This window comes from Gavialis gangeticus, unplaced genomic scaffold (genome assembly GCF_001723915.1).
Source record: "Gavialis gangeticus isolate Ggan-Ray unplaced genomic scaffold, GavGan_comp1, whole genome shotgun sequence".
Classification (NCBI taxonomy): Eukaryota; Metazoa; Chordata; order Crocodylia; family Gavialidae; genus Gavialis; species Gavialis gangeticus.
Window position 1 is genome coordinate 15,342,151 of NW_017728994.1, and position 12,493 is coordinate 15,354,643.

General features: G+C 41.0%; 1 protein-coding gene across 1 annotated transcript in view; it reads right to left on the minus strand.

Annotated features, from left to right (window-relative positions):
• The window catches only part of LOC109287345 (heparan-alpha-glucosaminide N-acetyltransferase-like), a 356,204-nt gene extending 350,588 nt beyond the window's left edge, over window positions 1–5,616 (minus strand). Inside the window, 2 exon segments of the mRNA XM_019502327.1 lie at window positions 3,098–3,164; window positions 5,544–5,616. Coding sequence (XP_019357872.1) covers window positions 3,098–3,164; window positions 5,544–5,572 — 96 coding nt within the window. The 5' untranslated portion in view covers window positions 5,573–5,616.
• Between the last annotated feature and the right edge of the window lie 6,877 nt (window positions 5,617–12,493).

The window sequence follows — 12,493 nt, forward strand, 5'->3', positions numbered from 1 at the left end:
AGCTGTGGGGGGGGGCTGGGGGAGTGAGGGGGGTCAGGGGGCTTATGCAGAGCCCCCCACGCAGTGGGGGGGCAGCAGGGATCACCCTCCCACCCGGCAGCACCCGGGCTTTTTTTTTAAAGCAACAGGAGCTGGGGCAGGTGGGATGGGGGGTCTGGGGGAGCAAGCAGGGGTCCCCCGATAGTCCCGTTCCCCAACCTCCAGGTCCTCCTCCCCACCCCCTTACTTACCAGCTCTGAGTCCAGCTCCAGCTCCCCGCTGCAGTAGGCAGGGACTATTCAAATCAAAGTTCTCTGAATCTTTTCCAAAGATTCAGAGAGCTTTGAATTGATTTGGACCTTTTTATTGGTCCCCTGATTCGATTTGATTTGGATTTGGAGATTCAGCCACTGAATTGGGCTGAATCGCCTCCAGATCAAATCACCACCTGAAGCTTTGCACACTCCTACTGCACACTCCCCGCTTGCCTCAGACTGCTAGCAGGGGACTGAGGGCTAGCAACACTCCCATCCCTTGAGCAGCCAGCAGGGGAAAGCCTGGGATGGTTCAGGCAGACCTCCCTAATCAGGTGCTGCCAGGGCCTGGCCACACCCACCCCCCTCAGATCAGCATTGTGCAGGGTAGGGATGGTTACTCTAGCACACCCTAGCTTCTAGCCTGAGCCACTACAGGCATGTGCCTGAATTTCTTCAGTCCAGAGAGAATCTCTCTCCAGTTACAAACCAGTTCAGCCTAGCCAGGTTAGACTAACCTGCAAAGACTGAATCAATACAGGCTCAGGTTTTTTGAATGTCTGCCCTTAGTCTAGAGGTATAGTCATGAATTTTATGTCTAAGTAGTGTCTTATTAAAAATGCTTTTTCAGATCAAAATGTTCCATGAAAACAAATAAGAGTTTCAATCAACTCCCACCAAACTCAGCCATATTTCCCTTTGAGGTTGCCTGACAGTGTTAGAAAGCCAGGCTTCCACTGTCTGGAGGTCTTATAAACCCCACTGAGACTTTGACATGCCCAGCTAGAGCCATAGGTCATGCAGTCTATCCCCACCTCATGAGAACAGTCCAATGAATCCCCAGGAATCAGGATCTGCCAGCTCATCCATTTCCTTTGGAGGAAAATAAGTATCATAGTGAAAGTAACTGATGTTTCCACATTTTTCACAGGTTCTTTCCATGCCAAATTCCAAAACATCTACTTTGAATTCCATTTGGAACAAAAGCTTCATTGAAACATTCATATTTCTCCTGGGGAATAGACTGAGTTGCAGTGGACTTCATTGGGTGATGTTGAGTAAGCCACTTGGCTCTTCTATGCCTGCATTCATGATTCACATATAGGGATGGGATAGATCCAGTAGGAGTGCACTGGTGTCAACACACCCCCTTTCAGTTGAACACACTGTGTAAGCAGCAGCCAGGGAACTAATTTCAAAATCCTCAGAACAGGTAAAGATTTCCCCCATCTTCCCCTCCATGTTTGATGGCACATTCCCTCCCCTCCACTTACCATCCCTTGGCCCCCACCCATTGTTCCTGCTGTCTCTGGCTGTTTTGGGGGCATGAACAGGAGAGGAGCTATATCACTGGGCTCAGCCAGGAACAGCAACAGTAGCAGGTAGTTCCTTCTTTCTTGCCTAATCCTACTGGTGTTGCCTTCCAGCCCAGGAGCAGGCTCAGGGGAAGGGAACCCACTGCTGCTCCTGCTGTTATCTTGAGATGAGCTTATCTCCACATGCAGCCTGGCTGGAGAAAGGGAAGAGTGACTCCCGTCTGTGTCAGCTGGGGACAGTGGCAGCAGTGAATGGGAGGAGGGGAAGGGAGGAAATATAAGGAGAAGGAAAAGAAGAGACCATTCTGCTGAGCATGAAGGGAAATGGAAAGGGAAGATTCTTACCTGCTTGAGGGACTTAAAAAGAGTGTCCCCCTGCTGGTCCTGTAATATAATTTGTCTGTTCTGCTGTGGTGGGGAGAAGGAAAGAGGGAGGCTGGGCTGCAGCCACCCCTCCAGCGCAGGACAATGTACCTGCACCTTCGTATCCAAAATCCTGAAACCATACATGTATAGGTAGGAGAACTCTTTCTTTACCCAGTTTGTCCATATAGATCATAAGTTCTTGAAGGATTCTTATTCAGCTTTTGCATACTGTGAAGCAAGAGGCCTTAAATCCTAATAAAGGCTTTTGGGCATCAGCATACTAAGAACAGTGGGATGAAATGCTAGTCCCTGTTCTGGATAGGAAAAGAAGCAGCTGCTATTAAATGATCTATATCCAAACTCTAATGAGTGATAATTTACAGTTCTCCAAGTACAGAATGAAGGTTCTGTTTTTAGCACTGAATGTGAAAAAGTAAGTACCCTAAGAAAATACAGAATAACAATACCAAGGGATTAAACTGAGTGAGACTTTCCTAGATTTACCATTCAACACCAAAAGAGAGACAGCTAAAATTAAACCTAATTAATCAAACTAATGCACTTTGTCACAAGTAGGCTAGTTTTAGCTATTGCACACAGTTTCTCTGTTAACTGTCATGTATACATTTTCCTTAATATGCTGCCCTTGATGGTTCCAGTCTGTCCTAGCAGTGACATTCTCATTACAACCATGTTAGCTGCCATATTAAAAAAATCTGCCTCTTTTCTGACAACATCGCTATTCAGTGAGAGAGGAACACAAATAAGAACCCCACTGCAGCAGCTACTAGATATGATTGTTATCAGAATGGAAATGTCTTTTATAAGGCTCTGACACCAAGAACAAAACATCAGCAAGTCTCATGTGCTCCTGTAGAACTGATTCCATTAGATAATTTTATCTTACTCATTGAGAGGCGGGAAAGGCTGGGTGTGATAAATGGCTATTGTTATACCATACCTGACCACTCTGGCACCCACCCAACCAAGCCTGATGATGATAATCAGGTAATGTAATTTGCATGGTATCTGACAAAGGATAAGCCAGGTCCCACCCATCTGTTGGAAGGAAAACCCCCATCTGGTTGCTGTAATATCATGGAGTTACATTTTACTATTAAAAGAGAGAAAGAAAATGTTCTGAAAAAGGGTTTTCACTATTATTGTTATTATCATACTTACATGATGAAAGACAAGAAAGAAGCACTTGCCCTGAAGCAGATGGCAGTATTCTTCTGTACACTGCAGCCTGGAAAACATACACTGTTAAAAATGACAGGCCAACATTGTTGCCAACATTTTCAGACACATGTATCTCCCTGTAACAGGGAACCCTAGCCCTGTTACCAGAAGACAGGTTGGCCCTGTAAAACCAGAACTTTCTGGGCACAGCATGCTGGTAAGATAGGGGTTAAAAGTTGAGCCTGGCCAGCTGGTCAGGTGACCAGAAGGGGGCAGGCCAGGGCTATAAAACCCTGGGCTGGGCGGCAGTAGGGGCTAGCAGCCAAAGGGGAAGAAGTATGTCCCACAGCTCCACGGAGAGGCTTGGTGAGCAATCCAAAGGCTGGAGATGGGGAACTACGGAGGACCCCAAAGAGATGGCAGCAACCCCCAGAAGAAGGACTATAGCCAACAGTGGGGAGCAGAAGCACGAACCCCTGTGTAAATGTAAGCTGGCATGCTGCCTTCCTTAATCACATTTCTCTTGATGGCGGTTATTGCCCATGAACAGGACTGTTCATATTTTTTTTTGTTATTCAATAACACTGGTCGTTTGGGCGAGGCTGTTGGGGAAAGAGGAGGCCTCATTGGGACCACACTACAATATGGGGACCTGGCACCGGTGTGGGCACAGGATTTGGGGTGCACTGACGCCGGCACCAGAGAAGGTGCAGTATTCGGGATACATAGGCCCCAGCACTAGTATGGGCACAGGATTTTAGGGTGTACAGACCCAGGCACCAGAAGGCACGATCCTAAAAAGCCAGAGTGGTCTGGTGCACCTGAGGTGTGGTTTTGGGTTTTTTTTTTTGTGGACTGGGACAGTGAGGGCTTGGGGCCATTCCCTGGCCTTGAACTTGCAGTTCCCCCTGGCTGTATGCCCAATAGCCAGGCCTCTGGGCCAGTGAGGCTGGACTCCAGATTGGAGCAGAAAGGAGGTCCATGAGCCTTAAGACAAGAAAAAAAGACTAGAGCCTCAGAGTCAAACCCTGTTTGGTGGATTTAGATGGGGAGGCCTAGCTAGAGAAAGGCAGGGGTCAAGGCCCGTGGAGGCAGAAGACCCCAACATATGAAATATAATAGACAGTTTCCTGCTTGCAAGAACATCAGTATAATAATTTTCCATCAAGATGTGGCAGACGAGTAGAGAGCAGGACACAAGAAACCTTAAAGGGGACTCCAAGGGCGCAGATAACAGGGAAAATGGAGCTGGGGAGGGCAACCTGTTATACTCCCCACCTACTGAAGCACCTAAATTATGGCCTGATATACAAAGATACTGACAACCCACTAAAATTCTCTGTGGGTGATTTAAAAAAAAAAAAAATCAAAGGAATTTAAGACTACAAATCCTTTTGATTTTCAATGAGACTTGTGCTCCTAAAGTACCCAATGTGGGAAAGCCAACCAAAATTGCAGTTCATTTTTGTTATGCAGATAACACTCATAGCGAATGCAGCTAGAAAGTCATTTGTAGTTCATGGATGTGTTAGCTTGAAAATTCTGCCCTGCACCTTCCTAACTAATGTCAAAAGCCTACCATGTTGACTCCTCCTTAAACTCGTATTCTCCCAACATTTATGCCTTCAACATTAAACTATACCAAATACATGAATTTCTGGTGGGAGTCACTTGCAGCTCCCACTAGAGGCAAACAACTGCTGCACGACAATTGAGAGATGGTACCAGTGTCAATGTGTTTGTACAATGACTGTAAAATTAGCCTGCATGGCACCAAAACACATTCAGCATTAGCAAGAGCCTCCCAACCCTAGCAGCCTATTGGGCTAGCATGCCTCAGGCACACCGGTGTCTGTAGCCAGTAACATACAAGGAGTGGCATGACTAGTGTCCCATCAAGCTTCTTTTCACTTCCCAACTTAAATGACCAAGTACCCATTTACAGCTTCAGGCAGTCTTTGGCAAGACTCTGAAGTGGCTTTGAGCTCAAGCTTCCAAAACCACAGCACACTATTTTAATTGCTCTTCCTCTGGAACTAGCCCCATCCTTAACTACTGAATGTGTGTACAAATATATTGCATGAGCATTTTTTTAAAAGAAAACTGCAGAACATACCTATTCTTCTAAAAAGAAAAGCCCTCTTATGCTGCATGCATGTGCAAAATATATACATACATATGCATATGGAAATAATAAAAATGATGAAAATTAAAAAAGCATCTATTACTAAGATCAGCTCCCTCTAGTGCTAGGCATTGTACAAAGTAAAAAAACAGTTCTGCCTCAAAAATGTTGGAGTGCAAAGTTTGGAATCTGGCTGATGCACATTTTATAGAGGTTGCAAATATTTTAAAGCAGGAAGGAAAATTCTTAGCTAATATCGCTAGCTCATAAAATCGAATCAGAACAAAAAGGATACACAAGTCATGGAAAGCAAGCACTTACTTGGATACAAAGGATCCTAGGAAGTACATCAGAGTCACAGCGACAAGGATAGCAAAAGCAACCAACAGAGCTAGAAAAAACCAACAAAACACTAATATTAGTTTCTAGGGGATATGGATGTTGCACCCCTACCCACCCCCGTTCCCTGTAACCACTCCAAAGATTAAAGTAGCCCTGCACCATGCACTAGCTCCCTGAGAAGTGGTACTGATAGTTGGGTATAAGAAATTAGCAATGCTTCACCTGAGAACTACATACCATTGCAGGCAAACAAACCCTTCCAGAATGGAAAAGTTGCAAACCTCTTCAACGAAGTAATTCGTAATTCCAAAGTAACAAACATATGCCTCTTAAAGTACATGATTAAACTCTAAAAAGTCAGATAGCACCAAATATTGCAAATGTAGCCTTAACTCTGCCTTACAGTACATTACAATCCTGAGAATTTTAATGTGTGTTAACCACAGCTGCTTCATTTGCTTCATCTTAGTTACAGTTTCACAAGTTGAGGAACTGGTACATTGTCTTAAACCAGGGGTGTCAAACTCACCCTACCCCCAGACCCAGGTCACAAGTTGTATGTTTGACACCCATCTTAAACTCTATGCACTGCCTTTCACAAAGAGAAATATGTCACACATATAGGGTCTGCAGCCACTGTTTAGCCCATTAGTATTCATTTCTATTATGGTATGCACAAAGTCTCCAGTCATGTTGCTCAGTATCATACAGTAACCAGAAAACATCCTCCCTGCCCCCCAAAAGGCATCCTTTTTTTTGCCCAACTCTATTTTTTCTCTGTGATGATTCTGTGGGTGCCTTGGATTTTATTTATTTTTAAGCTTGTAGGTATCCTTATTGTCTTAATCCACAACACCATGAGTAACTATTTCCTGTGTAACTGCAGACAACAGACAAAACTGATCAGCTGCAGCATTTTATAGCTGTTGAACTCAGCTAACAAGCAGTATCAGTTCATCAATTGTATCATGGAAGATGCAAGTACTAGCAAATGTAATGCATTGGAACACTTTCAACAAAACTAATAACTTATGAAAGTCTTGAGGCTTAAGGCTAAAAGATACAAGTCCAGAATTTATTTACTGTGATAGTAGTTCAAACCTTGCAACAGGGGCCACTTTTATGGAAGTATGAACCAATTGCTGGATCCTAATTGCAGTATATAGTGTCATAAATGCTCTTGTAAGTTTTGTAGATTAGTGTCCATACAAAGTTCCATCATCCTTTGCAAATTGATTCACAAGGTGAGACACAAAACTTCTGGAAAAGCATATACAGGACCTGTGAATGTAACAAAGCATTTTTTTGTCATTTGTTATATGCTGTCAATCAGTTTACCAGAACAAGAAGTGGCAGATGTTCAAGTGAAGATCTTGTGTTCACAGGGTTCTCTATACCGGGTTTTTGTTTCTTGTATGGGTAAAGCTACACCAGTGCAAACCCCCTAACATAAAAGTTGAATGAGCAGAAAAATGTCATTTGCCCTAGTTCAGCGAGACAAAATGCAAAGGAAAGGTAGGACAAGTCCTTTTTATTCTCACATCTCAGAATGCCTTGGTGGTACAAAGCATGATACTGTTTTCAAAATATCCATAAGTATTATCATAATGGTAATATTTTACACTCACTTGACTCGCATGCAAATGAATACACAAGACCTAAGGCAACAGAGAAGTCCAAATGAGTGAGCTAAACAAACAAGATGGTAAAATCTACAAAGAAAACAAAGCATGTAGAAAAGAGAACTACAAAGAAAAGGAGAAAAATGGTTCCTATGAATTCAACTCACCTGCCATCAGGACCAGAATTTAATTTTTTACTGTATGTAATATATCCATATGCAATCCATTAATTCAACCCATATTTGCCATAAATCCATATATGAGTGGCGTTTAGTTTATTATAAACCTCTTGCTACAGCAGCAGCTAGATACTGACAAATGAGCCCTAAGAGAAAAGCAAAACTGCTTGTTTCCAAATACAGAGGTTGTTCTTTTGATCGTAAAAGATGGAATGAATGGGAAGCCAGAACAGAGTGCATTATCAATTTCTTCTAAACCTTTTAAAATAGAAAACTACCTTACATACTTGAAGGTCTCCACACCCCAATACTCTCACACTGTTAATGTATTTAGCAACACAACTATCCCTCTGAAGTAGGAATATGTTATTATCCGCATGTTTCAAGTGGGGAATTGAGGCAAAGAGACTAAGGGACTTATCCAAAGCTGTACAGAAAGCATGTAGCATAGCAGGGATCTGAACATAAGTTTCTTCTAATGATTTAGTCGTAGAACCAGCCATCTGTTCTATGGGGAAAAAATTAAAAGGTCTAAAATAAGAACAGAGGGACTAAAGACAATAGGCACTATGTGCCTCTGGCTCATTTTCCTACCAGATCTATCCCATCTAGATTGCACTGCATTACTTGTGACTTCTGCTTCTTTAACTTGTGAAATAAATCCTGCAATGGCAACAATACATCCTGCTCCTATTTTTGCATTTCCAAAAGAAAGGAAGCATAAATTAGCATGTGTAAAATAAAAATCTCATAAACCTTCACTAAGAGATATGGATCTATATCTGGCAGGTACGTTTTGAGAAAGTTCAGTTACATGTACCATGAATGTTTGTATGCTTCTTGACTCTTTTGGCTGGCTCAAGCAACACTGTGAACCCTCTGGGAAAGCCTATTCTGAAATTTAGAAACTTTTAAACTTTCAACTTGATTGCATGGACTCAGTGACATTTGGAAAAAGATATCCAAAGGGAACCCAATCCTTCAGCTTTTGAAACTTTGATCTGGTCATCTAATATCCTCAATAATTAACTCAAGCCTTCCTTTAGCTGGTAGCAGTATAAAGATATTTCTAAATGCAAGTATATAAAGGTAGGTTTAGTGGTATAAAGGCAGGCAACTTAACACATGGATGTAGACATATATCCGCATAATAGCGCCAGTGGAAGGAAAGGAACCACCCCCACAAACCTAGCAGGGAAACCTAAATGAATCATGCACGTCTAACACAGCAGGTAGCTATGTAAGAGAAGTGTGTGCCAACCTTACACTGAGTACACACGCCAAAGCCTTTGATGGTTTTACATCTACCTGACATATGCTGTATTTCAGCTATATATTTCTTCATGATGTTATATGGCTGGTGTTACTCACAAAAATGAGATGTACCCCATCAAAATAAAATAAAGCAGCAAGTCAGGCTGTACAGTCTTCAGACAGATCAGGAATGCAAAAGGTATATTTAAAAAGATACATTGGGATACTAGAAATCTGTAGGTTTATTCTCCTCCTCACTTGCACAAATATATCTAGAAGCAACCCCACTGATTTCAGTGAATTGATCCCAGTATAAACATGAAGAGAAGAAAATCACGTTTTAGGATGAAACACTGCATAACCTTAATGGATCCAACACAAGAGTCTTGTAACCTTTTTTTGTAAACCATCTAAGAATTATTCTTACCACTCCTAGAGCCATAGGATTACAAGACTCACTTTTTCAACAACAGAAAGCTGAAGTTTCTAATCCTTTGTGGTTGTAAGCAGAAGCTTGAAAACATGATATGAATACAAATTAAAACAACCTAAAATGTGTTATGTTTACAAATACAGTAAAAGCTTTGTTATCCTGCATAAGTGGGGGTCCTGTTATCTGAGAGTTATACCTATCAAGGAAGACAGGAGCACAGCACAGCCACCCCCACTGGGAAGAGCCTGGCTCTGCCCCAGCCCCAGCCCCAGCCCCAGCCCAGTGGCAGTCTGCCCTGCCCTGCGCAGATCCCTTTCCTTCCCCCTCAGACATTTCCACCAGAGGGGGAAGCCAGGGGGCACATGCATGCATGCACACATTCAGCCCCCCTGCAAAAATGTTCTCCTTCTGCCTATGCGGCTATCAAATAGAAGGGCTCCCGGCAGCTCCTCTACTGGCAGCATCACTAACTAACATAAACAACAAAAATACTTGATGCGCATGCCAGATGGACTCAGCAAAGATCCGGTTGCTAAAGTGAGGATTTGTATTGGGGGATATTGGAAATTCCAGTTAATAGAGTGTTCTGGTTAGTAAAATGCCAGTTAACACCACTTTTACTGTACTAAAATATTTAAATCCTGATTTATTTGATATCTGATGCATGAATTTTGGAAGTTTGGTAATGGCAGCACTGATCTCTGGATCCTGGACATTATATTATGTGACTGGAGATGCTACAGCTACACAGGATTAAGCTTTCCTTGTTTTGATCGTGAAGGCAAGGGAAAAACACTGAGAACTTAATTCTCAACACAGGGAGAGAAGGACACTGCCATTTGGAGGGAACATTTAAATTAGAAGGGTTCTTTTAACTTTATGTATTCCTTGGTTGATATGGATTCGTGCTTTCCTGATTTCAGTGAGCACTAGCACAGCACATCTTAGGGTGAAGACAGTCACAGGCAACAGAACCTTGTCTATGTTATTCTAATTTAAAATCATACATCTCTCAATGTGTACACAAGGGGTTTGTAATTAGTGATATGGAAAGTCCGTAAACATGTACCTTTGTACCTAGGATTAAATTGAAAGCATTACTCATTTGTTAATTCAAGATGTTTGTATCAACTAAAAGGTGTTTGTATCAACTAAAAAAGAAAGACAGGGCATGGCTCCATGTAATTCGCTTGACTCAGAACTCAAGACAGTTCTCCTGAACTCAGAACGTTATCAAAAGTTTGTTCTTTCTGAAAGGCCAGGGCCCCAACTGAGAAGTCCAGGAGATTATTACTTGATAAATGGGTGAATGGTGGTATCCAGGAGATTATTACTTGATAAATGCGTGAATGGTGGTATTCAATACATTTCACAAGCAGTAAGTATATAAATTGTTGTCATAGCACTATTTTAGAGGCATTCACTAACAAGGTGTGTTCAAACATCACCTCCACAACAATCTATTGCTTATATTAAATATTACTGATTAGTACTACTACTTACAAATTATCGGTACAGTGAGCTCAACTTTATGCCTGACCTCACTGTCAGCTGCTGTGACTTAAAATCTGAGGGGAAATCATTACATACATTAGGTGGGGGGGATACATACATTAGCTGTGTATCACTTTGGTCAGCCCAGTAAAAACTTCTGTTTTATTTTGCAATGATAATCAAAAAACAGACAACATGTTAGGATCCATGAGAAATGTTAATGAACATGATACTGGAATATTAATTGGGTGGAGGATTCTTCCTCCTTTGTAAAACAGTTTTATAAAGACTTGAATGTTGGGTGATGATGTCATTCAACATCTTAGTACACTAACATTTATTCCTGGTCACCTTAGATTGACTGAATCTGTGCCTGAGCTGAATAATGTTGAAGAAAGCCATTTATTTTATAATTTATGATTTTTTTTAGTCTTCTAAATCCAGGCTTGGGCAAATCTAGGACCTGGAACAAATGTTTCTAGAGTACCTAGACTGAAATTGCCAATTAACTGAAGTTACCTAATTGATTGTAAATCTGCTACCTTGAGTTAAACACAACAAAATAACTAATGTAAAAAGACAATTTTTAACAGAAATACCAATACTATGACGTAATATGTTACCATAACATTGTTCATGCTGTTTTGCTTTATTCGATAAACATTTATCAGAATTTTTAGTTTGTTCTTTAATAAAAAAGTTGTTGGGGTGTTAAAAAAAATTAATCAACAAAGTCTAATAGACCGAAAGTATCTCAGAAAAGCATATTATTAGTCTATTTGTGTAATATTTATGGCTATGGCTTTCAATATAAACACATTCCTAGTGAAAATGGAAAAGACACTACAAATATGTTATAACACCAAGTTCATTCCTTATCTGGAATCCAGATTATCCTATCAAAAACAAAAAAGGTGAAAACAGAGTGGTTTAAAGATTAGCAGTCAGCCTTACTATCAGATCACAATGCCTTTTATATAAAGAAATAAGGAAAAGACCGATTCATTTCTAAACAGTTTCAAAGTGAAGAAAAAGTAGAGAAGAATACAAAATAAAGACTTGTACAGGATGGAAAGTAAAACAATGGTAAAACATAAGAAGAACAATGGTAAAAATATAAGAAGAGATTTTTTTCACAAAGCTCATAATTAATCTATAGAAACTCATTGATGCACCCGTCATAGGACAGAAGCTTAGTAGGACTAAACTTTCAGATGGACAAGAAGAACATGCAGTCACATTAGTCAGGGGTTTAAAAATATAGCACAATATCTCTGTTATTAAAAGAAGTGCCACAATACCATCTCTGCTGTATAATACAAGGTAATTACAGAGGTTAAATGAAAAAAGAACACACCACACACTCTAGGAATATCAGTGTTTTAATTAACTCACCAATGTTCTCATCTAAATTTTAGCCATTCTATAATACTCTGCTGCAAAACAGCACAAATGCCAGCATAAGAACCAACTCCAGTACCCTAGAAACAATGATCACTTCACTGCCAATGCTCCATTTCTTAAATGAAGAGCTCAACTGTGAGGCAGCCTTGATGCAACCTTTCCATTTCCTTACCTACAATGCTCTTTTTTTACCTCACAGGGATACAGTAATTCAGTGACAGGGATTATTTTACTAAGGTTTGTACAGCATAGTGTACAGCATTTTGAAACACTACACAGATGTGAAGTATTATTAATATTATTGCTGCAGCAGTACATTGTACCTCAGAGTGCACAGTCAAAGGTAGGGGAGTTCTAGTTTTACCCATTATTGTCTTAAAGGAATCAGTTTTTCAACAGTCTGAATGTAACCAGCAGTTTTACTAACAATATACATTTACGTAGTTGTAGCAGACCTTGCTGACCATCCATCTCTCCCACACTACTATTTTCTATAGTACTGTAACAGGGGGCCTTCGCGGAGCCAATTAAGAGTTGGCCCAC